The 22,942-nt window shown below is 39.8% G+C and overlaps 5 protein-coding genes across 5 annotated transcripts in view; 2 read left to right on the plus strand and 3 right to left on the minus strand.

Moving 5' to 3' along the window:
- LOC104963762 (forkhead box protein P1-like) overlaps positions 1–22,942 on the minus strand; it is a 924,791-nt gene that overhangs the window by 705,922 nt on the left and 195,927 nt on the right. The window lies entirely within an intron of this gene.
- LOC104963749 (mitochondrial import receptor subunit TOM40 homolog) overlaps positions 1–22,942 on the minus strand; it is a 666,013-nt gene that overhangs the window by 636,355 nt on the left and 6,716 nt on the right. The window lies entirely within an intron of this gene.
- LOC104963738 (protein misato homolog 1-like) lies at positions 526–4,946 on the minus strand. Its single transcript, XM_010792381.1, has 6 exons — positions 4,762–4,946; positions 3,604–3,733; positions 3,369–3,438; positions 2,598–2,673; positions 1,594–1,645; positions 526–1,500 (listed from the first exon to the last, which is right to left on the minus strand). Exons 1-6 carry the CDS (start codon positions 4,843–4,845, stop codon positions 1,346–1,348), a joined length of 567 nt encoding a protein of 188 aa, XP_010790683.1. The 5' UTR covers positions 4,846–4,946; the 3' UTR covers positions 526–1,345.
- On the plus strand, positions 10,920–12,573 carry LOC104963737 (apolipoprotein A-IV-like). Its single transcript, XM_010792380.1, has 3 exons — positions 10,920–10,959; positions 11,053–11,203; positions 11,819–12,573. Exons 1-3 carry the CDS (start codon positions 10,920–10,922, stop codon positions 12,396–12,398), a joined length of 771 nt encoding a protein of 256 aa, XP_010790682.1. The 3' UTR covers positions 12,399–12,573.
- On the plus strand, positions 18,481–21,802 carry LOC104963736 (apolipoprotein Eb-like). The gene is made up of 4 exons (XM_010792379.1): positions 18,481–18,527; positions 19,075–19,225; positions 20,385–20,672; positions 21,410–21,802. The coding sequence occupies exons 1-4, from the start codon at positions 18,485–18,487 to the stop codon at positions 21,660–21,662; spliced, it is 735 nt and encodes a 244-aa protein (XP_010790681.1). The 5' UTR covers positions 18,481–18,484; the 3' UTR covers positions 21,663–21,802.

Genomic DNA, 22,942 nt, shown 5'->3' on the forward strand with positions numbered 1-22,942 from the left:
ACTCTCTCTCTCTCTCTCTCTCTCTCTCTCTCTCTCAAACACACACACACACACACACACACACACACACACACACACACACACACACACACACACACACACACACACACACACACACACACACACACACACACACACACACACACACACACACACACACACACACACACACACACACACACACACACACACACAGGAAGAGCAACAATGCCTTACAGGCCAAATCTGAGTAAAGCCTGACATCTACTGGACAGCAGGAGGTACTGCACTGTCAGTGTAAAAGCAATATGAAATTATTCTTAGATTAGATATACTTAATACCTAATATGTTTTCAACTGCCTCATGTTTACCAGGAATTGCACATACGTTTAAAATATAACAAATACAAATAGAGTTTCTATAGAATACTCAATATAAAGTAATAATAATTTAGGATACACTGTAATAGACTAATTTACTATTCAAACTAAATATATAAAACATAGGATACTAGATAATTACATTTTATAAGAGTAGAATTTGCATTTATTTTTTATAAAAATTGAATACATTATTTGTTCTTATGTCTTAAACAATGTTAACTTGCTATCAATTATATGACTGTGCTTCATCTGGCTATGATGTATAAGTCTGGGCTCACTGATTTGCCTTTTACGTCCAGCACCTTGTGCTGTGATATACTATTTATTCACTATACTTAACTCTAAATATGTGCTAAAAGGTTCTCCTTAATATATCCTACATAATTCTGTCTTCCCTTGAGCCTGTGCTTCTTGTCATTTTGATGAAATCCAGGACTCTAACTATGCTGATGTAAGTACTCAGAAGTAAACGTGTAAAATAGTCTGTTACAAATTAAGTTCTGTTTTGTTGTGTTACTTAAGTATAAATACAAAGTGTTAGCATCATCAGTGTAAGCCTACTTTAATAGACTAAAAAGTAAAAATATTTCCATCTGAATTGCAGTGAGTTAGAAGTGTTAAATAGCAGGAAATGTAAAGTGTCAAGTAAAGTACAAGTACCTCAATATTGTAATTGAGTACAGTATTGGAGTAAATGCCACCACTGTCAGTCATCACAAGTATACTGTACATAATCCTTGCATAGTCTATATATTCTGTGTGTCACTGTAAAGCGGTAAAGTGCTTATAATATGAGGTATCAAATTGATTTGGATTACTTTAAACAAGTATTGCCATCTTAAATTGGACGAATATGAAAATATGATTATATTATAAAGACGAAAACAGTATACAATTCGAAATGAATCAGTCTGTATTGTGAAAACGATCACGAAGTTAAATCCCAATGCTGTGCTTCCTGTTTTAAGTCTGACGTTGCACTCTACCCGTCGTGGTTGAACTGGTGGATAACGGAGATGCTGCGGGGGTGCAGGTGCAGCCTCAGGAAGTCGGACCACACCCTCACGCTGCCCTCCAGCCGGTAGGCCTTCTGGAGCCGCGCCAGCTGGCTGTTCACATCCAGGCTCACTGCAGCAGCTGGGGGAGGGGGGGTTCACAGGGCTCGCTGCTGAGTTTCATGCAAAATCTTATTTCATGCTGAATTTTAAAGTTCCTTTAAGATTTTCTTACCTGAGCGCCGAGGTTGGGGGTGAAGGTCATCTTCAGCAAGGGTCTGCCCTCTCTGGAGAGAAAAACAAACCGTCAGGATAAAACACTTAACGTTTCTGCAGCACTATTACTCAATCCAGACCAATCTAAATCAAAATGACTACATCAAGTACAATCGAAAAGTGGGAATGCTCTGCAGTAGAAAGCATATCAGATTCCATCAGGCTAGTACATTCTGGCTGTGGTTGATATGTGTCCCTCTCTACCAGTAACCTGCCATGATCAGGTGCTATCTACCGCTAAATACCTTCCTGGCTATTCAAATAGCAAAGGTAGGAAGACACGGAGAAGCCGTTCTCTCATGTTAAATGAGACGAGCTTAGGCTAGTGAAGGAAGAAGAAAATAACATACAGTCTTAAAAGGAGGCAGGCCATTCATTCTATCTAGGAGCTTTTGATGCCTTTCATGTAAAATAAGCAATAAAAATGTAACAGCGGGGAAGTAACATTAATTAAGAGACTATTTGTTCTATTTATTTATTTTCCTTAATTTATATATGTTTAGTAGTATTTTTTCTATACATACAGTCATTTCATAATTATCTGTACTGGAAAAATGTCATCATTCTTTTTTTCCTTTATTCATTATCGGTACTTTGAGCATGTATTTGTATGAACTGTATCCAGTTCATTTCAAGTTGTGTTATGTTGTACGACTCTTTGTTGCTCTTTACTTTTGTGTCTTAATAGGGAAAATGATTAAAGACAAAAAGGTGAAAAAGGTAGATGGACACCCTTGTACACAAGAAACCTTTGATGATAATAATGATGACATCATGTGGCCTTTTGGAAACCTACGTTAGCACTAAAGTTGTGCTAGTGTTGATCTTCTGTTTGCTTTGTGATTGCTATAAAAGCGCATTATTACAAATGGCTTGGCATCACTATCTCAAGATGACAGTGAAATGAAAATACTCTGCATCATTAAGCTGCTTGTTAGTTTGATTTTCTTCACAAATACTCACATCCAGCCTGTCCAGATCTTCTAGAAAAGGGTTCTTCTCAGCTGGAGTTTCTTCGTGCATCGTGAGGCTTCCCTCCCTGCCAGATGGAGCACAGTTTGAAATCAAAAAGACCAAGAACTGTCTAACATTTTGCTTCAATATCAGTTAGGGAAAGAAAGGGACAGTAGGCAGATCTGATACATCCATCAATAGAGGTTTGACCTTTAACTCAAATATTTAACAGTAAGTGAGCACTTTGATGATTGTTGTACAGTATTTCATTACATTAAAACTAAGGTATCAAGAAAATAATGAGTTAACATTACATTACATGTTACTTGTTACTTACATACTCAATACTGTGGACAATCCCCACAGGAGCAATTTGGGGTGAAGTGTCTCAGGGACACAACGACATGCTGACTGCAGTGGGGTTTGAACCTGTGACCCCCTGATCCCAACACCTACGCACAACCCACTGCACCACACGCCTCCTGTTAAGGTGCCAAAATCCACCAGGAATACACTGTACCTTTCAATTAGCGCTGCTGACATGATTAGAAATCACCTGTCCTGAGACTTGTGGTGTGAGATACTCCGATGGATACCTTACTAGTTTATAACATGCTATAGACCAAACAATGATCTGAATAATCTAGACTTCTTGGGAGATTTACAGATAATGAAAACAAGTGTTAGTTTCAGTCCTACTATAAATACAACACAGTTTGTTGTGCCCTTAAAATCTGTAAACACACAGGAAGTAATGCACACAGAGACACTTTCATCTACCATGTGACAGCGGAGGCCTCTTCGCTGGCGTCATACAGACTTCCCTCCTGCCGTAGAGTCCGGAGACTTCCTGTTATAGAAATGTGTGACATCAGCTTAGCCAGCAGCATACAAAACCAGGTTACTATAGCAACCTGTATCCATGTAAGACATATCAATGTTTTACCCATAGTTAAACTAGTGAAGCAAGTCTCATTTGTTTTGATTATGAAACAACAGGATCAGAGGAAGTTACCTTTGAGATCCATGGCGATGAGGCGAGGTGTGTGTGTGACGTGTCCCCCCAGAGTCTGTCCCTCTCGAAAGAGGACATCACTCTGGATCTCACCCAGGGACGTGTCTGAATCGTAGGACAAAGAGGCATCCTGCAAACAGACACAAGGGGATTAGCCCCATTTGAACAGATTTCACTCAAGTTTTGGACGGAAGATATATAGTTCTGTGTTTGCAATGTAATGCTTTAGGTTTTTTTTACTACAACGATTGTCATTTAGAGTAAATCATTTATGTGGGCTTGAACTTACTCGGTTTTTGCAAAGCATTCAGACCCTTAACTTTAAAAATGAAAAGTTCTAATACCACACTTAAAGTCATCCATCTAAAAAACCTAACTGAAGGAAAACTAATGGAGTATCATTAGCAAAAGTAAAACAAATGCAATGTGCAGTAAAAGGGCTTTCTCTCAGGGTTTTATTATTATACATTATGTTGGATTGATATTGATGCTGCATTACGGTTTTTGCTGCTGTAGTTGTTACTCATTCGGTTTTGCTCATTTAAACTTTTGTATATGCTTTTGGGTGTTTTTATCCAAAATAATGTATCATCAAAAAAAAAAACCCTGTCTTCAGCTTTGTGACGATGCATTTTCCAGCTGATCCAAGAGGCTCTTTAAAGATTGTATACAACTACAAAAGTAGGATCACTTCATTTGGCCATAAAGGAAAATAGTTCAGCTTATCACAAACAATACAAGTATCTCGAATGTATATGTATAGTTGTAATGTATACATGACATCATCTGCAGCTGGACGCAGGAGGGTCCTTAAAGATGACTGAGGATGTAGCAAAACCATCTCACCATACACAGAACATATTTCTTTTTTTAATTCAAACCAGTTGATTTATTTTAAATTTGAAGTGATTAATATACATATCTCACTTAGGAATATCCCCAATTTCCGTCTAAAATATGACTATCTGATCAGAAATAAACTGCTGACTTCACACTCTAGCACCATGTAGCCTGTGTATAAGCTAGTTGTTTCCCCTGCATGTCCTCGGTGTGTTTATTGAACAAAGACAGCACATTCACGCTGCTGCTAACATGAGCTATCTCTCCAAGTTTGTCAACACATGCCATGCTAACGTTAGCTTAGCGCTAGCTGCTTACCTGTAAATTCCACCAGTGAGTCCCGACAAAGTTTGAATAATGTCCCAACTGAAGAGTGACGATTTCTCTGCAAACGTTACTCATTGTGACAGAGAATAAACTCTCAGGATAAATATAAAATCCTCTACTTAGAACGTGATGGACATGTTTGGAAATGACAACACTGAGCAGCGACAACCTAACACGATGATCTAAAAGAGCGTCTGTGATTGGCTCAGAGAAGAGTTGAAAGAAACGTGATTGGATGTAGTAATGACGTAGATGTGGAAGGCTGGTTTCACCGTGCCTTAGCTTCACGTGCAGTCTCGCAGGCTAGTGCTCTCAACAAGAAATAGAAAAGGAAAGTTGTATGCGCATTTTAAATTAATATCTTATTAGCATTATTTAACATTATATCCGTTTTAAACTCAAAGAAGGATGTGCAAAAGTCAATACAACAAAATTAACTTTTTTTAACAGTGGTGGAAGGATTCAGAATGAACACACTGTTGTCCTGGGGTTAGATACAAGACAGAACATTTGCTGATAGTAAGCAGCAGCTAAATGAACAGTGAGCAGTAAGTTCTCTCAAAAGGGTTCATGTACTTATCTGAATGTGCAGCCAAGTGATCAATAAAATCACTATAGCAGTTTCCTTTATAAAAGAAACACCACTATGAACAGCTATAGAATGAAGCATCATCTTTCACAGTAAACTAGTGACAAATGCGTCTCTTAGCATAGAACTATCATAAAGACATTCACTTAGTGCAGGGGTGGGGAACCTCCGGCCTCCGGGCCGTATACGGCCCGCGAGACCATTTGGTACGGCCCTCGAGGTAATTTATAAATACATTCAAAAAAGAAAAAAATTGAAGAAATATAGACCGTAAAAAAAAAAAAAAAGCGAGTGCCTGTTTTTCCTTGCCAAGATTAGGGTCCTTGAACACAACACGAGCCTAACGTGTCTGACAGGGGTGCAGTTTTGACAGAGAGCACCAGAAAGCCAGAACGCCGCTCCGGCACTTGAGAAATTGCAGTACCCATAAGGAGCCGTACACATGCCGCAGTTTTTGCGTGGCTGTTTCTCAAGTGCCGGAGCGGCGTTCTGGCTTTCTGGTGCTCTCTGTCAAANATGTTTTGACATATTCGGGATTGACTACGCCAGGAAGTGGAATGATACGGCGATCCTACGTCGTAACCAAAAATAATTGACAATATTTCGGTAAAATTTATTCGAAGGCTGAACGATATATATACACGGATACGGGCTCGAGAATCTTCGGCGCTAGGGTCACGGACCTATAGCCGAGATCCAAGACGCGCAAAACCTGACTCCGACTTTTGACTTTTGATCGCGCAACCAGGGATATTCCGGACACAAATTTACCTTTCCAACAGACTCCGGGAGATTGTGGTCGACGAGGAACGTCGGTTATGTCATCAATGGAATGAACAGGTTCACAACGTGTTACATCACTGACGCTAAGGCAGAAAAACAAATGAATAACACAACGAGACATAAAATAGTACAGACCAAAATACACATTAATTACACATTGCAACGTCGGAAGAACCGGTCCAGTCGTAAAATTACCTACAAATAAGAGTAGTACGAAATAGAGACCCTCTCATGTTTTATTTTATCCACAATCCTATAGGGTGCATTTTATATATAACTCAGTGCAGCATGGTAGAGTGGGTCAAGTTAGGCCAAAACAGTGGGACAGGCAAATCTATCAATTGTATCACCGTAGTCCAGCTGGGACAGGAATAAGCCAGAGAACAACCTTTTACGGGAAGAAGTTGAAAAACTACATTTAAGTCTGTAAAGGAAGCCAAGAGTGAATTTCAATTTCTTAGTAAGAACTTCAATATGGTGTTTAAAGTTTAGATTTCTGTCCAACCAAAAGCCCAGATATTTGTACGTATCGACAAACTCAACGGAGACGCCATCAAGGGTGTCAATGGAGGGGCAAGAGGACGCTGACTTGGGAGCAAAAAGCATTGCTTTGGTTTTCTTACTGTTCAATAGCAGTTTGGAGTCAAGAAGTGCATGCTGCAGCGAGCATGATACAATCAGATTTTAAATTGGAAAAGGCCATATCCAGAGAAGGAGCACATGAGTATACAATAGTGTCATCAGCATACATATGATAGGTAGAATATTGCATCTGATTACAAATATTGTTTGCATATAATATAAAGAGCAAGGGCCCCAAAATAGAGCCCTGTGGACTCCCTTCTCCAAGGTGACAGGGTTAGAGACAGTACTACCCAACCTGACGCATCGAGTACGGTCGGTTAGATAACTTTGAAACCAGCAAATGGCGTTATGACCGAAACGAGACACGAACACAACATTAGACAGAATGTGGCGATCTACAGTGTCAAATGCTTTGGCTAGGTCAATAAACAATGCAACCTAGTTTATTGCCTGGGAAAAACACCAGATGAAATCAAATAAAAAGATTCCTACTTATTTCTCCTAATAAGAATTGCAATTATTAAACAAATCACAAGGATTTTGTTAATAGATGTTAACTTAATAAACTCACAATGGAAGAATCTAATAAATGAAATGTGTGAAAAACATTAGAATAAGAAACCAAATTCGTATCTTTGATAAAAGATGGGGAAATGGGTAAATAATAGAACACAAAACATTTATAATGACCAGCTGGTTGGATGTTGATATTGTATCTGATATGTGTTAGCTATACCTTATAAGTAATTATCCATTTTCTTTTCTTTCTTTTTTTTCTCCCTTTTTCGGATATGTGGATTGTTGTGTAGTTATGTTATGTTTTTAAGTGTTTATGTTGTAATTAAGGCCTTGTAATACAAACATTTCTTAAAATGCAAATTAAAAAAATAAGTACAAAATGTAAAGCTAGTTAGTTCTCAGTCTCACCTCACTTCCTGCCCCAGCTCAGACTGTCTGATCTGCTTCACAGAGTCCTCAGCAGTGAGCGTGGCTTTGGCCACGTAGTCCCAGAAAGCATCCTTCACCAGATCCAGATCGGTTTTAGGAGGCACCTGCATCAGCACGTTGGCATTGCAAACTGTGGAGAAAACATCAGAATTCAGTGGAACCCTAATATTTACTCAACCAGATGTTAATATTTATTTCAAAGAAAAATGTACTCACCGGAGAAAAGTGCGAGAACCACAAGTACCCTCATGATTGAATTTGAATCTGTTGGATAAAGACATTTTTAAATTAGTGAAAATCTGACATTTATTTAGTAATAAAGTGTTTAAATGATGATTGAAAGCATTACCTTGCAGAGGCAGCTTGTCTCTTCTTCAGCCTGAGTGTGATGATGTTGTGCAGACCTCCAGTCAGCTCTTTTATAGCTCTACTGGAGGGTAAAGTCCTTCACTGGTTGCCCTGCTGGACAGATACTGGTCACTGCTGCCACTCCACGTCACATATTATTCATTCTGTGAAACATATTCTCAGTCATCTGTATGAAATTGTTATGAGGCTGAATCAATATGACACGCTTCAAAAACACCTAAGATAGAAAGACACTGTAAGGAAGATTTCATTTAAACCTCAGATCATTTGATATTGGCATCTTCGGGGCAGTGCAAGGAGCTGATCTATTAACACATTATACCATCATGATGTTTAGCTAAAGTGTGTGCTTATTTATAAAGCAGATACGGAGGAACATTATCGTCACACGAGTCTAGAGTCTCTGGTGAATTTGAGTTCAATATTGTATCTCTTTCGGCTCCATTTTGGGTCTCGACTACCTGGGGAAAATGCTAATTGTTCTGCTATCTTTAACAGCTAGCAGAGGTGTGTACTGGTAACAATTAGGATGACTTAAGACTGGACGTGACAAAATTAAAAAATAATTACAACTCAACTTGAACTCTATTACTAGGACTTGGGACTTCACTTGGACTTAAGACTCAAGAAAATCCCAAATAATGTCCCTACATTGTATCATTTCCCATTCATTTCCTGAATCACCTCAAATAAACACTATTCCTTTCCCCAGCCAGCTGACACTCAATACCCATCTCCTTTGTTTGAAACAATTTGATTCGAATGATGATTCTTATGAGTTGGACACTGTGAGTTTAAACCTCTAACATTACACATAGTTGAATGCAGCCTACGGTAAAACTCTAGTTTAGAAGTATAAGTAATAGTGTCACTTGACCTTTGAAGTGCTTGTAATTACTGTTTTACAGCTGTTTACACTTCTGAATATATCTACTATATATTTAACATATCATTATCCGTAAACATTTTGTTTTTTGGAGACAAGCGTGTCATCTAAGATATTGCCAGGCCTTCTTAGAATTTGCATGGGTCATATGAAAATATGTTTATCAGTAGTTCACCTTAAAGTACTCTGTGTTATCAGATTCTCAGGAGGGAATTGCTGCATAAGGAAACGTAACATTCCTCAGTACAGATAATCCCGATCAAAGTCCTGCTCAAACCTCACTGACCGATAAACGTCTGACGCTAACGCATTGTCTCTAAACTGAGAGGATTTGGCTGGGTCAATGTGTTGTGTGCTCTGTGCTCTAAGTTATAATGAAGTCATCAACAGTATTGGCACCACACTGTTAAATAATATTATCTTATCTGCTGACATTTCTTACTCCTCACTGTTCACACGTTGCATAGGAGCGACCGAAACCAATCAATATGAGTCATTTTCTACTCACTACGATAACATAATGTCATTATATAAGCTTTTATCTCATATAATATACTATTAGTTTGGCTTTTTTGCTCTTTAATGGTGGCAACACCTGGCCATCATTGAAACTTTACGAAGACATTAATTGTCTCCAGAGAATGCATCCTACTGATTTTGGTAAACTGTCATTATTTAATTTAAACGAAGAAATTTTTTTGTTTATCAAGATTTATTTTTAATTCAACTCTCAAATGTTTGGCTTCTGTCTCCAACAACAAAGCTAAATTATTTCTTATGTAGGCCTTTTTGTCATTTTAAAGATCATAAAATAAAGCTTTTCTCAGAGCTAGGCCACAAAATCTAAACAAATGATTATATTGATTTATTTTAGCACATCTTTCTTTCCATTTACATAATACAAGGACAACATTAAATGCATACACATTCACAGTTTATTAAAATCTTTATTCCTTCATTCCTGTTTTGAACATTATTAGGGAATATACAATTGTTCATAATTGAACAACGATAGGATATATAGATGAAATAGCTCACCTCTCGTACCAAGTGAATTAATAATACAATACTTGCAATATTAACCAAACTAAAACATGTTTAATAAGAGTAAAGAGTAAGAATAAAAAGTAAATAAAATCCAAGTAAAAGAGGGTTTACGACTACTTCTGTTTTAGACACCTGTGTTATTTTAGTTTTATTCATTTTCATGTACAATTTTGAATGTTTTACCATGAAAGTGTCACATAGTGATGATACATCAATGACTAACTAAACATTTTTATTTTTTTTTAAGGTTCTTGTGTGGACTCTTTAAATATAAATAAATTAACAATCTTTATTGAACGTCGTTTTATTGAGGAAGTATTAATTGCGAGTTTGAAAGTTTGAAAGTATATGTTATAATAACTGCTGCTATTATCCTAAAAGTGCGGTCAAGGTTTTATGTAAGCTAATTAAATGATTTGTATACATTTAATTGGATAACACTTTTTGATTTGATTTCTTTTTTATTTTCTCCTTAACTGTTATTATGTTATTTCTATATATTTTTGGTGTTATAGAATATTTAATATTTTTGTTACATATAATAATAATTATAATAAAATAAATACAAATAATACCCAAAAAATAAATACAAAACAACACAAAACTGATAAAAAGAAAAATAATGAATGCTCAAAAAAACACAAACCTAGCTGTGGATTGTGTCTGCTAGATAATGAGGACAGGAGGTTTCATCACACAGTGGTGGTGTCACTATGATGTGGAAGCAGCAGGGACAGCAGGGCACTGAGTGCTGGACTTTACTCCTCCTGCTCCTCTCTGGGACTCTGCTGCTATATATACTGATCCAGGAGCTGTGCACAACACACTCTGCATCCATCACAGCTCAGCCACAGGTGAGACACCCCAACCAGGAATATCACATTACGATATGGAAAATAAGCACTGAGAGCTAATGTTGCATGTTTCTTTTCAGCTGCAGTCATGAAGGTCCTCGTTGTGCTCGCCCTCGCTGTTTTCACAGGTGAGCAAGATAAAAAAAATGTTAGCTAAAGAAAAACGGTTATTCATTGAAATTGAAATAATAATATGTTTGGATCTTATGTTCTTCCACCAGGTTGCCATGCCAACATTGTGTGGCAGAACCAGCCCAAGCCCCAGGTGGAAATGGTGAAAGATGCATTCTGGGACTACGTCGCCAAGGCCACCATGACTGCTGAGGATTCCCTGAAGCAGATCAGACAGTCCGAGCTGGGAAGTGAAGTGAAGTAAGTCTCAGAATAAAAGACCCACTAACTAACGCCTATAAGGAAAATAACCCTTGAAGATGACTTGAATATTTATCCATACAACATGAAATACCTTCAAACAAATATGCAATAATCTAAGTTAAGGACCATCCTTAGTTAGTTATTTAAGAACAACTGCCTTTTTTTAAGGTAATATTTATTCCATATTTATTTATTAGCTTTTTGCCTTCTATTATAGATAATATATTGGAAAAAGGGATAGAGGGGGGACATGGAGCAAAGAGCCGCTGGATGGATTTGTAGCCTGGCCACTGAGCTGGCGTCTACATTTAAAACAAGAGTTTCCAACAGGAGAATTAAGGCAATGTCAGGAGTAAATCAAGCACTTTGTATACATACCAGACATAAGCATTTCGAGAATCAAGTAGAAATTTAGATTAGCATTTTTACCAAACTTTTGAGAAAAACTTAAACTACATGCCTCAACTAAAGCACAACTTTATTACCAACTTTTCAACTTTATTCTTGCTAGAAATCCAAAAGGTCTTCCTCCTATAATGTTGTGCCTTATTCCTGGTTAATATCTAAAGTAGGAACCAGAGTTTCTCATGACTTATTCCTGTGTCCCTGCAGCACCCTGATCTCTGAGAGCACCGATGCCGTCAACAAGCTCACCGACGCTCTGCGCACTCAGGTGGCCCCTCTCACCAAGGATCTCATGTCTAAGTTTACCCAGGAGGCTGAGCAGCTGAAGGCTCGTCTGGAGAAAGATCTGACCGCCGTTAGCGCCAGCCTGCAGCCCTACGCCCAGAAGCTGGTCGCTGACCTCCAGAAGCAGGTGGAGGAGCTGAAGAAGGACGCCGTCCCCTACGCTGACTCCATGGACTCCGAGGCCCTGAAGGCCGTCCTGGTGCAGAAGAGCCAGGAGCTGAGGACCCATCTGGACAAGAGCGTCGCCCAGCTGCAGGCCCAGATGGTGCCCTACACCGAGGAGATCAAGGAGAAGATGGAGCAGAGCCTGGAGGAGTTCCAGAGGAGCATGGTCCCCCTGTCCCAGAGCTTCAAGAGCCAGCTGACCCAGAAAACCCAGGAGATCCAGCAGAAACTGGCCCCATACGGAGATGAGCTGAGAGCCCAGCTGGACACCGACATCCAGAACCTGAAGAAGCAGCTGGAGGCTCTGTGGAAGTCCTTCACTAAGATGACCCAGTAAATTGACTTTTATCTATACCATTATTTATGTTTTTATTTCTCTCAAATATCCTGAAAAAACATAATTTCCACGCGGTACTCAAGCAACAGCAAAGCATGATGGACCATGGTCACATCCCTAAAAGGATTTTTACTACGGACCATCTAACGATTCCTACCATTAACACAACTGAGGATGCTTCCCAATATTCAAATGAATTTTAACTCGCCATCGTATGAGGCTATAACTTGGGATCATTTGGCTAGCATTAGCTGGTATGAGGCTATAACTTGGGATCATTTGGCTAGCATTAGCTCGTATGAGGCTATAACTTGGTAGAACAGATTTATCTTCAAGTATGCTGTGCATTGCCGGAGCTGATCCAACCTCTCAGTTCTCTATTCTCAGTTTTGAAATGTTCTCTTCTACCTGATCATCAGTGTTAAATCAGTGTTGGTTTTATGGGACAGAAAAAAAAGTGCAATACCTAATTTTCTATGTTTTTATTGAAGAAAAATGCTATAATGTTACTTTTTGCAACTATAAGCTTTCATCTGTAAAATAACAATAAATATTGTGTTCTCAATTTTCTTCATCAATTCAAAACTATACTGGGACATGTCTCCATGCTTTAATGTTCAAAAAGCTCTTTATTTTTCTCATACTGCCTGTGCTGCAGCACCTCTTTTCACCCTCTGTCTGAAACCAGAGCCCAGTCTGCTCTGATTGGTTAGCTGGCCAGCTCTGTTTTGATCAGCCGCTGGAGATGTCCCGCCCCTTAGCCTATCAAGTACAATGTGTTTGCAGCACTAGCCAATAGAATAGAATAGAATCGAATAGATGTTCTATTTCGTATATGGCTTCGCCCTCTAAGGCTATCGCTATTGGGTAATCCTCCTGCGCACCCGCGCAGCACTGAAACACTTGTAGTCCACGCCCACCCGCAAGGTGGGCCCCACCCTCGGCCTCCCTTCCGGTATAAATAGGAAGGAGGCCCGACAATCTGCTCCCATACACAATAACTTTTCTTCAGCTATTCGTAGAGCCAGTGGGGCCCAGCACTTAGAGGGCTACGCCATTTACTCATAGAATCTGGAGTTACAGTAGGTAACTACAGTTCTATTTCGTATATGGCTTCGCCCTCTAAGGCTATCGCTATTGGGTTAAGGGCGAAGCATGATGTAGTCTGCGCCCCACTGGGTCCGCTGAAGTATTATTTGAATTATTTGAAGGATTAAAGTAACGTGTTATGGCAGGAAAGTTCAATAAGGTGTATTTCTGGTATATTCATTTTAATGTCACCTTATATAGAATGTGTGTTAAACTTGTGATTTCTGCATTGAGTGACTTCTGCCTAGCATATACCAAGAAGAGGCCCCTAGGGTCTCTCTGTTAATTATCAATAGTCCTTGCAATTAACAGGGTAGTTCCCAGAGACATTTTCCTTAGATATAATGCAGTTAAATTCTTGTTCGTTAATGATGCACATCCTGCAGGCCTTGAGAATTGAGTCACACAGTTAAACGAGACCATAGTCCTTTGTTCTCATTTTTTAAAGGTATTCATTCCAGATAGCTGACTTTTAGCTGAGAAGAAGGTCAGGGAAGACCTTAGGGCATGGGAACAGTTAACTTCTGTTGGTTGACTGATTCTGTGGCCGTCATGGGACGATGGCGTTTGGATATTTACAAGTATGGCTTTCATAAAGAAAAACAGGTGACATTTGTATGATGGGCTGTATAGGAATAATGTGTGTGCGTTCTGTCAAAGAGTCCTCTGTCATGACTCCAAATCATTGATTGGGGGATCTGCCTAAGGGCAGAGGGACAAACACACACACACACGTCACACATACACTGTAAGAAGCAACAGATGGGACAAACTGCTGACTCACTGCCTGGGGTCCCACCCACAAGTGAACCGACCAATGGACACTGCCAACTCACTGGCTAGCTCGCTCAGAAGTGAACTCGCAAATAACAAATAAGCTAGGGAAGAGACTTGCATCTTCCTACGGATCTAGGGGAGGCGGAAAAAACCCCATCCAGGGGTGATCAACTCTTGTGACCCTAAAAGTGCTTGTGATGACCTTTGGGCATAAAGGCTGGGTTAGCCGTACCAGGGCAGTTCCCCTGGGGCCCGATATTGAACGATGGTGCTGGAACGCGTTCCATCCCTAGGGGGGGGAAAGCTCCCCGCGCTGAGACAGGATTCTCTCCTTTATCCTCCTCGCTTCCGGTTTGGTTGTTTGTTGGATGACGACATCCTGTCAGCGCGGGACCTTTCCACCCTAGTCGGTGGACGGTTCGCCTCCGGACTCCAGGCCCAGGGACTGCTGTTACGGCCTAACCCGGCTTCATGCCTAAGGTCATCACAAGCTCTTTTAGAGTCGAGAGTGATCACCTTGGATGGCTTCTTTCCCCCTCCTCACAGGTCGGAGGAAGAAGCCAAGTCTCATCTCCTCTGTCCTGTGCGCGCGCTGTCCTGCTATGTGGCGCGCACGGCTGCCTTGCGCCATTCTCAGCGCCTGTTTGTGCACTATAGAGAGCGCTCGATCGGGCAACCTCTGTCTGCACAACGGCTGTCACACTGGCTGTGTGAAGCTGTGTCACAGGCATGTCTCCTCTGGGGTGGAGCCCCCGGAGAACATCAATGCGCACTCCACCAGAGGAATTTCCTCCTCCACGGCTTTGCACGGAGGAATGTGGAGTGGAAGACATTTGCACTGCTGCATCTTGGTCTTCCCCCTGTTCGTTTATTCATTTTTATTTGAGGGATGTCTCCCATTCCTCTCTGACACACCCTGTACTGGGTGTCCTGTCGGAGTGAGGGACGTCAGGGAGCCAGCTGTGCGCCTCTCTCCTGCCTCTCGGCACGCGGAGAGCGGCCCTTTTTCCCTCTTATAGAGGGATGTTCCTTTTTCCTCTGACACACTTTGTACGGAGTGCCTGGTCAGAGTGAGTGACGTCAGGGATCCAGCTGGGCGCTCTCCTACCTGTCTGACACGCAGAGAGCTGCTGTTCCCCCTCTATGATCGCTGGGCAAGGTGGGACCTTCGTCTATACTTTCTCACAGCGGCCGGTATGTATTGTTCCCAGCCTTCACCCCGTCGGGAAGATAGGCATGTTTTGCTATGTTCCAGGGACAGTGATGCGCCATGACGCATGGCACAACAGGCATGGGGTGTTATTGAGCAGGTGTGTCTGTGCTTCTAGTGCCGGGCGGACCCAGTGGGGCGCAGACTACATCATGCTTCGCCCTTAACCCAATAGTGATAGCCTTAGAGGGCGAAGCCATATACGAAATAGAACTGAGGTTACCTACTGTAACCCCAGTTTCTATGAGTAAATGGCGTAGCCCTCTAAGCGCTGGGCCCCACTGGCTCTACGAATAGCTGAAGAAAAGTTATTTTGTATGGGAGCAGATTGCCGGGTCTCCTTCCTATTTATACCGGAAGGAGGCCCGAGGGAGGGGCCCACCTTGCGGGTGGGCGTGGACTACAAGTGTTTCAGTGCTGCGCAGGGGCGCAGGGGGATTACCCAATAGCGATAGCCTTAGAGGGCTACGCCATTTACTCATAGAAGCTGGGGTTACAGTAGGTAACCTCAGTTACAGAAGTAAACAGGGAGTTCAATGGAGGCGTTTCAGCCAGGGTTGAAAAACTCCCTCTGTAGGGAACACAGGGATTTTAGGAATGATTCCTCAAAGGGGCCATTCCTCAGGAATGACATTTATGAATCAAAGATAATCTTATAAACATTTCATGTAACTTTCAAGGTAAGACATGTAATTTCTCTCTTATCAATTAAAAGTGTAACTCATAAGCAGTGAAACACACACACTTGCTCAAATCAATACACAAATTCAGCTTTATTTGGTCTAGTAGTGTGACCAGTATAGCTAACTGCTAAAATGCAAACTTTAAGGACTCAGATTTTTATCTACATCTCTCCTCTACTTGAGCTCTTACATCTCAGTATTTACCACTGTGTTGTCATCGCAGCTTTTTGGCCAGCAAATTATCAGACAAATACAGATATAGAGAGAACATTTTCAAAACAAGGAGTGCATCAAGCAACACAAGAGGCTCGTCTCAATTGAATATTTAATCTCCTCCTTTCCCTCACTCGCGTCCCTTCCTTGCGAGCGAGAGACACGAGGAGGAGACGCGAGGACAGAGGAGTCCTCAGGTATGGGACGTCCTCGTTCACTCAAACGTCACTCTTAAACGACGTCTGTTAATGATCTGCACAGCTGTATCCCCTCTCATCGGGTTTAACTGAATAACCCTTTAGAACAGGCCCATTTGTTTGTCTGGTCACTGAGCTCTCTGTAAATGTGATCTATGTTGTCAGCCCGTCTGAACTTTGACTTTCATTCATCAAACCTGTGAACACACATTCAATAGGGTTTGAATTTTCTGAGGCCATATCATTCTCATGGAATATTTTGCTCTATTTATTTTAATGTTGCGACAGTAAACTTTGAAACCCAAGAAGTCACAACACAGCACATCCCGAACGGGAACTGCACTATAGTAGCCTACATATTTATACTCATATGTAGCCCACAATTTCCAAAAGTCTTAAATGTATGTAAGGCCTCATGCCTGTTCATATTATCATCAACACTCAGGCCAAAGGTACATTTCCACTCTAATGGCCAATAAATAGTTGTATTCATGGGCGTCATCTGTATCAAAGGTAGATTAATGCAAGGTTTCCCATCTTATAAAAGTTGTGTAAATGCAGGCAGCGGTTGTTAAAGCAGACTATGAACCACTTCTGCTGGACAATGATATAAGAACGACCTTTGACCCTTAAGTAAAGTGAATTCTGTTTATTTTTGATTTCTCTCATGGTGCAGTGATTTTCAGATCAAAAATCTTTTTATTACGTTTCTACAATGCATAACCAGGACTTGTCATTTAGAAATGGAAAGCTAAATGTATGCATATACAAATGAAACAATGGTTTGTACTGGTTATATGTACAAAGGCAAAAATAACGGAAAACACAAACAAACAATAACAACGACAAAAGTAATCCCGTACATCAGGGGTCTCAAACTCAAGGCCCGGGGGCCAAATCCGGCCCGCGATTTCATTTTATGTTGCCCCGCAAGAGCTTGCAAAGAATATAATACGTTTATTATACGGTTACATTCAACTTTACAGAAGCACGTTGCCCATAAACGACATGTCCCACAATGCATCTCGTTTTGTGACATGCGCGCTGAAGAGACTTGCAGTTGTTTGCCCTGGACTTCTGCTTTCAGACGTAATTAATTACTAAGTTATTATCCTATCCCATAATAATCCAATTCAGAGGCAATAATGTAATATAATACATTATTTTATATATATATTATATATTTATATAGTTACAACCGGCCCTTTGAGTGCAACCTTTATGCGAATGTGGCCCGCGATGAAATTGAGTTTGACACCCCTACCCTACATCCACTGCCAGTGAGCCTCATACACACGAATATTCACCAGAAATATTGTTAAATAACGCATGTAATACATAACGCATATACATATTTTTTATTTTATTGTAAGTAAAAAAACTGCACTGATCTAAAACTGATCCCACTCAATCTCTGCTCAGATTTTTGGGGTGCTCCTCATTTTTTACCTGTGACGTGGAGCCGAAATAACACACACACAGCAATAAAAGATGACAACAGCACAGTTGGAGCTGGGAACTTCGGACGCAGCTCAGCAATCTTGCTCACATTTATTGGATCGCAGTCAGTCACATGCAGTGTATAAATAGAGAGGGAGGCTCATCAGTGTCACAGACGTCACAGATCACATCACTGAGGTGAGCTCTCACACGTCTCTAACAGCAGGCTGGTCTTGTATGGGTTAATTCAGAATTTTGATTTGTTTGAACTGTTTCAAATCATTTAGTTTGAACATTTGAGTTTATTTATGTGTAAAAACTTTGAGTTACTTGAGTAAAACATCCTAAAATGTATATTCAACAGGTGAACATTTTAGCTTTTTATAACTAATCTACTGAAATGAACTAAAAACGTTTGTGTGTGTTAGTGTTGAAATAGTTTTAAAGTATTTATCATGTGATGTTCCAGGTGTCATCATGAGGGTGTTTGCAGTATTCCTTGGGCTGGCGGTCCTCTCAGGTGAGTTCAAATGTATTTTTAGACACACATAAAAACTACAAAAAGGAAGAAGAAGACAATCAAATGAGTAAGGAGAGAAGATAAGAAGAAAGACAAATAAAGTAAAAACAGATTGAATTGTCCATCATTTTGTTACACTTTTGAGCTTTCATTTTGAAATCACGGTCTACTGTACAGACCACAATAAGTCTGAGATAATAAAGCCAGAAGGAGCTTTTATATTTCAAACAAGTTTCACATTCTCTTTTTACTTCTGTCTGTTCTTTAGTGGTTTCAAAAAAAAAAGATCAAATATGAGTCCCAATATTTATTTAACAAAATGTGGTGTGGTCTCACAGATTTGAAAATATAACCTGAAATCAAATGACTCGTACATTTTGCAATCATTGATTCAAAAAAGGTGATTTATCCGAAATCCAATGCCAAACATCTTCCATCATGTTTTGTTTCCCCTCTAAAATAATAAGAAGTGAATATGTAATCTTCTTTGTCTCTGTGTAACGCAGGCTGCTATGCCTTTGTTGTATACTTTTTTTTTTTTTAACAGGCTGCTATGCCAGAAGTGTTCCTCAGGATGAGATGATGAACTCCTGGGAAGCCACGGTCGAGAAGTTTAACGATTATTTCACCGACCTGAACTCAAAGGCCGACAGAATGGTGAAGGACATCAAGAGCTCCCAGATCAATCGGGAACTGGAGTGAGTCCTTTCACGTCACACTGCTGAATTTAAGAAGAGTTATCAGAGTAATACATCTATTTATTTGCACCTTAGACCTGCCAGGGACATTTGGTTGCCTGATAAATACCTCATGTGCTATAAATGCTCATACCTGCTTTGACAGAACTGTCATTGTCTACAGACAGATCATAGTTCACCATTCGTTCAAAGAATTTTTTTACATTTAGTCCAATAAAGTGAATTCTATTCACTCATCCTCGTCTAGCTGGATACATCTGCAACTACAAGCAAGCTGGTTCACATTAAGAGAAACAATAGCAGTATCGCTAATACTATTTAATAATATCCCAATGTTGAATTTATCGCTTAATACAAGTGTACACTAATGGTTTAACTCTTTACCTGCCTATGTAACATTAAACTGCAGCTATGTGTAATGGGTTTGAATTCAACTGAAATATACTTTTTTAAAGTGTTTCTATTTCCTGCGTGTTACATTTTTTCACTCCACTACAGTATTTGTGTGACTGCTTTAGTCAGTTCTCAAATTAACATTTTCCATGTGAATTCTGTCATCACTTGTAAAATATGATCCACTCCAACCCGTTAGTGAACAATGTAGGAGTTGAAATGGCTGCTACAACATTTAAACGCTGCTTATAACATGCATCAGCAATAATACTCACTTTGTAAGTACTTTAAAATCTCAGTTGATTTTAATGTTGATACTTCCATTTGTTTGCATTCATTGGAATGCAACATTTTAAGTTGATGGTATTGCTACTTTTGCTCAAGTAAATGATCTAATTTGTGCTTGCTAACAGTGAATAGAACAAACCCTGATGTTTTCTGGGTCTTTTGTTCTTGTCAGATTGATTGGAGTCTGTCTGACTGGTGATAGAGCAAAACACAATGTTGTTTTTACAAATCTGATGGTTACGCAACACACGTTACTCAGTGTGTTTGTGTGTGTGTGTGTGTGTGTGTGTGTGTGTGTGTGTGTGTGTGTGTGTGTGTGTGTGTGTCCAATAATTTCAATTAATATAGAATAAAATATTCACACAAGCATTAGAAGAAAGCTGTTTACGTTATGTTTTCATCTTGAAGTAGGCCTTTAATTGCTCTCACCTCATTCTTGACCCCATCCCTAACCTCCTCTCCCCCCTCCACCCCTCAGCACCTTGATCTACGACAGCATGTCGGAGCTGACCCAGTACAGAGAGGACCTGAAGACCAAGCTGGGCCCATACACCCAGGAGGCGGCGGGGACCCTGGGCAGAGATCTGCAGAGTACCTTCGGCAAGCTGGACGGGCAGCTGCTGGAGGCCCGGGAGCAGATGGAAAAGTACAGACTGGAGCTGACGACCATGATGGAGCAGAACGCCGACGACGTGAGGGTCCGGGTCTCCGCCTACAGCCGCAAGTTGAAGAAACGCCTCAACAAGGACACAGAGAGCATCAAGAGGTGAGGGAGGGGCTACTTGTTTTCCAACTGTTTACACACCCCATACAACTAGATTTATACGTACAATGATACGCATTCACTACAAATCTGTTTATTTCAGTTTGTTTATTTGCAAAATGTTTCCTTTTTACCTTATTTTACTTTAACTTATGCAAATGTATTTGGCATGTTTGTTGGTAACCTGAGACTTCTTATTTGAATAGCCAATGACTGCTTTTTTAATTGATGTAAATGTGATCAAATAAACAACTTGAGCTAGCTTTTATCTAAGACTAAAAGAACGTGCTTTTTCTAACAAAACAATTATTATATATTATATTGATTTTATATATTTAATATATTGTACATACATAACTCGACAGAACATGATGTTTATATAAACATTTAAACCATTTTCAGTTGTATTTGTCTTAAAAGTGTTTTTGATTATACATTAATGCATAATTAGTGTATAATTATGCATTAGTGATAAACTAAATAAACTAAAGTATAGTTTATTTAGCATTAATTTAGATTTTTCTGTGAAATTGAACATATAACATATGTTCAAATATATATGTTATATATATATATATGTTGCAGTTGAACTAAGGGACCTAATTACTTCTTCAACCCTGCACTTTATTAAGATATAATAACATTTATTTTACAACATGCTGTTTCAATGGGATTCAATCAATGAGATAAATCTGAACTTTTGAGTCTCGTGTTTAAAATAGTTTTGTCCTTTTTCTCAGAACTGTTGAAGAATTATTTGGGAATCTTCACTCCAGCACCTCCAACAACATGGAGGGCATGAAGGAGCGTTTCGACCCTTTCTTCGTTCAGGTGCGGGACAACGTCCAGGCAAAGATCAGCACCCTGGGTGACCTGTTCCACGACACCACCGAGGACATGAAGGACCGCATCGAGACCACCGCTGAAGACCTGCGCTCCACGCTGAAGGACAAGTTTGAGGAGATGAAGAACTGGTTCCAGCCCTCCATGTAAACCCTGTAACCAACAGAGAGGACCATCAGTCAAAACCACCTGCAAAAACCCTTTGAAGAGATTCATAACCAAAGATATTCAGCTGTTATATTACACACCACCTCCATGTCTGAATGTGTAGGGTCACTGATGCCTTTCAATAAAAAACTTCTGCTCACATGTGTGTAATGTAATTTACTATCCAGTCCGAACGTTCTCTGGTCCAGATTTCCTCCTTTGTTTGCAATATAAATGACTTCAACAAATAAGTGAGAAAATGGAAAAACGTCTTACTCTTGCGGATAAATATTTGGAAAGTAAAACATACACTGCAGATTGAAACATCACTGGCATCCATGATGTTTTTTGTGCGTGTACGTTTACAACCCGGTTTAAAAGGTATAGTTCTAATTGCTTTCACTTTTTGCATACAGTTGGTCCACTTGTATGGGTTTGGGTTTTAGTTTTCCTTTCCTACAAAGCCAAAACGTAACAATAATAATATAATGTGATTTAATATAATAATAAAGAATAATTACATTATTTATTATTAATTAATGCTCCTTTTTGCCTATTTTTGCCCACAGTCATTTATTTTAAGCCACTAAGTCAGGGGTGGGGAACCTTTTTCCTCTCGAGGGCCATTTCAATTTTTTCAACATCCTCCGAGGGCCGTACAAATTATTGACCTCTGCTTAAAAAAACTAAAATCACAGCCCATTCATTTGGCCTTTCTTTCATGCCGTGCAAAGAAAAAGCAACCTCTTAATCCAGATATCTCACCATGACTTGCGCATGCATGCATGTGCACGGTGTGGCATGACCACCACAACAGAAAGATATGGACACAATATGGGTGCAAATGTATTTAGTTTCATATCCATGTGGACATGATTTAAGTGGGGGGGGTACCTCACACCCTCTAGGGGGGTCCGGGGGGCATGCTCCCCGGGAAGATTTGTTTTTAAATATTGAAGTTAAAAGCATCAATCTGGTGCACTTTGAGAGCAACATGAAGAGATCTATGGATACATCTCTCAACATCCATATGAAACAGAACTGTAAGCAGATTTTATTTTTCTTTATGGATATTTTACAAATCACTCCCCTCTCAAACTGTATTCTTCTTTATTAATAACAACTTTGTTTTACTGTCATACAGTATTTTATACCTGTTTACTTTATTCTCTTATTTTTTTATAACTATAATGATCATATCAATAATAATAATAATAATAATACATTACATTTATAAAGCGCTTTTCCTGGTGCTCAAAGCGCTTACAAGCAAGTAAAACAAA

Source organism: Notothenia coriiceps, unplaced genomic scaffold (genome assembly GCF_000735185.1).
Source record: "Notothenia coriiceps isolate Sejong01 unplaced genomic scaffold, NC01 NC01_scaffold00036400, whole genome shotgun sequence".
NCBI classification, from domain to species: Eukaryota; Metazoa; Chordata; class Actinopteri; order Perciformes; family Nototheniidae; genus Notothenia; species Notothenia coriiceps.

Bases quoted from the DNA above. Each gene is read 5' to 3' on its own strand.
- LOC104963736 (XM_010792379.1), top strand. From the start codon at position 18,485: ATGAGGGTGTTTGCAGTATTCCTTGGGCTGGCGGTCCTCTCAG. The intron at 18,528-19,074 runs GTGAGTTCAAAT...TTTTTTTAACAG, and splicing joins TGGGCTGGCGGTCCTCTCAG to GCTGCTATGCCAGAAGTGTT. The intron at 20,673-21,409 runs GTGAGGGAGGGG...CCTTTTTCTCAG, and splicing joins GACACAGAGAGCATCAAGAG to AACTGTTGAAGAATTATTTG.
- LOC104963738 (XM_010792381.1), bottom strand. From the start codon at position 4,845: ATGAGTAACGTTTGCAGAGAAATCGTCACTCTTCAGTTGGGACATTAT. The intron at 2,674-3,368 runs GTAGATGAAAGT...TCCATCTGGCAG, and splicing joins GAGGCCTCCGCTGTCACATG to GGAGGGAAGCCTCACGATGC. The intron at 1,646-2,597 runs GTGAGTATTTGT...TTTTCTCTCCAG, and splicing joins AAGATCTGGACAGGCTGGAT to AGAGGGCAGACCCTTGCTGA.
- LOC104963737 (XM_010792380.1), top strand. From the start codon at position 10,920: ATGAAGGTCCTCGTTGTGCTCGCCCTCGCTGTTTTCACAG. The intron at 10,960-11,052 runs GTGAGCAAGATA...TTCTTCCACCAG, and splicing joins CGCCCTCGCTGTTTTCACAG to GTTGCCATGCCAACATTGTG. The intron at 11,204-11,818 runs GTAAGTCTCAGA...GTGTCCCTGCAG, and splicing joins GAGCTGGGAAGTGAAGTGAA to CACCCTGATCTCTGAGAGCA.